Source organism: Lactuca sativa, chromosome 7 (assembly GCF_002870075.4).
Source record: "Lactuca sativa cultivar Salinas chromosome 7, Lsat_Salinas_v11, whole genome shotgun sequence".
Lineage (NCBI taxonomy): Eukaryota > Viridiplantae > Streptophyta > Magnoliopsida > Asterales > Asteraceae > Lactuca > Lactuca sativa.
The window spans coordinates 168,074,901-168,079,083 of NC_056629.2; the positions used below are offsets into that span (position 1 = coordinate 168,074,901).

Here is a 4,183-nt window from a genome sequence, read left to right on the forward strand (position 1 = left end):
GATTTGTGTTATTTCTGATTTTTGCCACATAAGTTTCTCAAATTGGCAATTAGGTCCCTGGTAAGGTTCCATGTTTTAGAGTTTGGCCACTTTTCGATTTCATACATTTTTTGTTTTTATCTTATTTTGACCGGTCAACGGAAGTGATCGGCTTCTACTACAACCGGAGTTGCTTCCACCGGCTTCTACTCATATGAAGTCGCCGCCACCGTCAATCTTCGATTACATTTGAAATTTGTTCTGATCCTCCTCTGTTCGGTTTTGCTCTGATCTTTCCACCACTCCCGTTTTCCTCTCCCAAAACTGAGTCGCCGCCGATTCATTCTGATCGTTCCTCTCCCAGATTATTTCGATATCTCACCCTAACTTCCACCACCGATTTTGTTATTAAAAATCTGGTATCATTATTTCAATATATCACCCTAATCTCGATTCTGTTTTTGATCTAGGAGTCGAATTTGATTTGTATCCCTGACTTTCACTCCTTAACTTTTGCAGGTAGCTCCTCCGGTGAAGCCAAAGCATCCGGTAAAAGCCCAAGCTTTCTATATTTGCGTCATGTGATGATTCATTCTTCAGTTTGTCTTCGTGTGTAAGTATTATGCAGGGTATTCTTGGAAGGCTTGCAACATGATTTCATCTCTTTTTGGATGGAATTAGCACGAAAAGGAACCACCAAAACATGTAATCTACATCCTCTACATCTCTCTCATCCCTCTTTGTCTCTATTCGAGGTAAATTTCTTGGGTTCTTTGTGTATTCTTATTTAAAGGTCTCTAAACTTCTTCCTGTTCACATCTATGCTACAAACAGTGGAGTAATTCTATTTAATCTTTCTCATCAGGTAAAACTTCAAATAATGTTAGAACAAGATATGAAGGTATGAAGTGAACTATATCTTTTGGTAATTTTTTCACATGTTTGTTTTTTATATATACTCAAGAAAGAAAAATTACCTTATGGTGGTTAGGATTTTGGCCACAAAAGTTTATGGTATTTGTAGTTTTGGTCCCTGCTCTAATTCTGTTGACCCAATATTAAAAGTCAAAGAAAGGGGTGGAAAACAAAAACCAAAGTACGTTGCTTTTGTTTTTGTGCTCTGTACATAACTAAAATATAAAAAGTAATATTTAGAAATTAGGGTCATGACAAATATGATATTTTGGAAAGACTTACAAAATTCTTCCTGTTTTATATTATTAAACGAATTATTATTTTTCAGTTAACGATAATGATTTATTTCGAAGAAGAGTATATATTTTCCAATACTTTTTAACACGTATATTTTTGTGCAAGTCATTGACAGTTTTTTTCTTCGTTGGAACGATGACAATTTCATAAATAGCGAGAAACAGCATTACATTAATAACTCAGGTTGTGTTGGGTTTTCTTGTTTCCATTTAATTATTTATAAGTGCTTTCGTTAATAATCGAGAGTCCTAACATACTTGGGAATGTTTCTTTTTTCTTAAAATCATATAGTTAAATTTTTATTGATTTAATCTAGCTAGAAATTATGTCATTAATTAAATTATTTGTGATTTAGGATCAGTACGCTCTCTTAGTCCATATAAACTGTTAAACGTGTTGTCTAAATTAAAATTTGTTAAAAGTTTGAGAATTATTTGAGTGATTTATTACCAAAAACAGATATGTTTATTTTTATTTTTTGTTTTTGAATAACAAGACTTCATTAAAATAGCGAGGAGCTAAACCAAAAAACATTACAAGGAAGGGAAAATTAAACAGATGTTATTATTTGTTTTTATTCTAAACTATCAGGTATTCTTCCACCATCGATCATCATCCTTCTTGTGAAATGATCTTCGTGATCAGATTAATTATAATTTCTGGTAATGGGATGCAATGAACGATCTTTCCGATTAATGTTACTAGACATGCATTAATTAAACATATGCAGAAACGCAAAAGTGTAGGAAAATCAATGTAACATCATAACGAATCAAGTCCCTATTTCTTTGTTATTTAATAGATTGCTCTAATCTTTGACAAATGTGGCTATGTGCCAATGGTCTTCACAGTTGATATCCCCAACGGTTTTGACGCGGAAACATGCATTAATTACACATGCAAATTTAATTTCATAGTGTATACTTGTATTATGTGCTTTAGGACTTGTCAAAATCATACTATATAAGTACATAGTCGCACCTTTCTGCATGAGAACATACAATCATAAGGTTGCATAGAAATATGGGGTTTACAGAGAAATGGGTTTGCATGGTTCTTCTTTTCATCACCGTTGCCTCTCACTTGAGTGTGATGTCTGTTGGGGATGAGAGTATAGAGGGATCTAAATGGGGTGGTCGAAGAGGTGGAGGTGGGTTTGGAGGTGGCGGAGGACTAGGTGGTGGTGGCGGTTTGGGGGGAGGGGCGGGTAAGGGTGGTGGGTTTGGTGCCGGAGGAGGAGTGGGTGGTGGTGCAGGAGGGGGTGGCATTGGTGGAGGAAGTGGTGGAGGTGGTGGTTTAGGGGGAGGTTCAGGTAAAGGTGGCGGTTTTGGAGCAGGAGGAGGAGTGGGTGGTGGTGCTGGAGGGGGTGGCATTGGTGCAGGCGGCGGTGGAGGAAGTGGTGGAGGTGGTGGTTTAGGGGGAGGTTCAGGTAAAGGTGGCGGTTTTGGAGCAGGAGGAGGAGTGGGTGGTGGTGCTGGAGGAGGTGGCATTGGTGCAGGTGGTGGTGGAGGAAGTGGTGGAGGTGGTGGTTTAGGAGGAGGTTCAGGCAAGGGTGGTGGGTTTGGAGCGGGAGCAGGAGTGGGTGGTGGTGCTGGAGGAGGTGGTATTGGTGGAGGCGGTGGTGGAGGAAGTGGTGGAGGTGGTGGTTTAGGGGGAGGTTCAGGTAAGGGTGGCGGGTTTGGAGCGGGAGGAGGAGTTGGTGGTGGTGGAGCTGGAGGTGTTGGTCTAGGAGGAGGTGGTGGTGGAGGTGGCGGTTTAGGGGGAGGTTCAGGTAGTGGTGGTGGGTTTGGAGCGGGAGGAGGAGTAGGTGGTGGTGGTGCAGGTGGTGTTGGTGTAGGAGGCGGTGGCGGTGGAGGGAGTGGTGGAGGTGGGGGTTTAGGAGGTGGTTCAGGAGCCGGTGGTGGGTTTGGAGCCGGAGGAGGAGTGGGTGGTGGTGCAGGTGGTGTTGGTGTAGGAGGTGGTGGTGGTGGAGGAAGTGGTGGAGGTGGTGGTTTAGGGGGAGGTTCAGGCAGTGGTGGCGGTTTTGGAGCAGGAGGGGGAATAGGTGGTGGTGCAGGAGGTATTGGCGGAGGAGGAGGTGGTGGTGGTGGGGGTGGTGGTGGTGGAGGTGTAGGTGGAGGCAAAGGTGGTGGTTTTGGTGCTGGTGGAGGCGTAGGTGGTGGAATTGGAGGAGGGTTTTGAGGATGAATTTATGTATTATCGAGGGAAAGAGTCGAAAGTATCTATAAGATGTAATTAATCGCGTCATATGCTGTTGAAATTCTCGCGTTTAATTTTTAATCAATGTAAAATGTGCAATTAAGTAATACTATATAAGCCATTTGGTTGTGTTATATTTACTCTGGCATAAGTTAATATAATTAATCCATAAACAATTGTTTTAATCTTTATTAAATGAACAATAAATGTAATGGATATTATCATTTACGATATAAAAAAATGACAAAACATTTACTAATTTTCTCTAGATGTTGTAATTAAATATTTAAATTTCACTATCATTTCATCTTTTGACGTTTAAATTTCTTAATTACAATATCATAGATTCATATCAATTAAAATATTACGAATTAAATTAAAATGTTTGAGCAGTTTAACAAAGTTAAATTAATAAAAGAGTGATGTTTGTGAAGATAATTATTGACCCTCAACCTTAAACATACTAAGATTTATAATTGTGATTTGATAAAAATACAATGTAACTACTAATTAAGGCTCTATTCGGGTCATTACCGATCGCGCGATGTAGTCGTTAAAGAAATTGCAGCATTTTGGATAAATACCATAAGTTAACACGAAAGTGACATAATTCTTATAATTAACTTTATATTAAAACAGCATTATCTCGATCCTTACACAACCACAAAAACGATATGATAGTGATTTCGCACATGGATATTATGACCACCATCCAGATTAATTACAATCTTTTGGGTTTAAAAACCTTTTTGATATTGAATGCATTGAAGTTTTATGTTGGTTGCTCACTCTC

The 4,183-nt window shown here is 39.4% G+C and overlaps 1 protein-coding gene across 1 annotated transcript; it reads left to right on the top strand.

Annotated features, from left to right (window-relative positions):
- The first annotated feature begins 2,214 nt into the window (after positions 1–2,214).
- On the top strand, positions 2,215–3,372 carry LOC111919113 (glycine-rich cell wall structural protein 1-like). The gene has a single exon (XM_023914727.2). The coding sequence runs from the start codon at positions 2,215–2,217 to the stop codon at positions 3,370–3,372; it is 1,158 nt and encodes a 385-aa protein (XP_023770495.2).
- The last annotated feature ends 811 nt before the right edge of the window (positions 3,373–4,183 follow it).

Excerpts from the sequence above, each read along its gene's own strand:
- LOC111919113 (XM_023914727.2), top strand. The coding sequence starts at position 2,215 with ATGGGGTTTACAGAGAAATGGGTTTGCATGGTTCTTCTTTTCATCACC.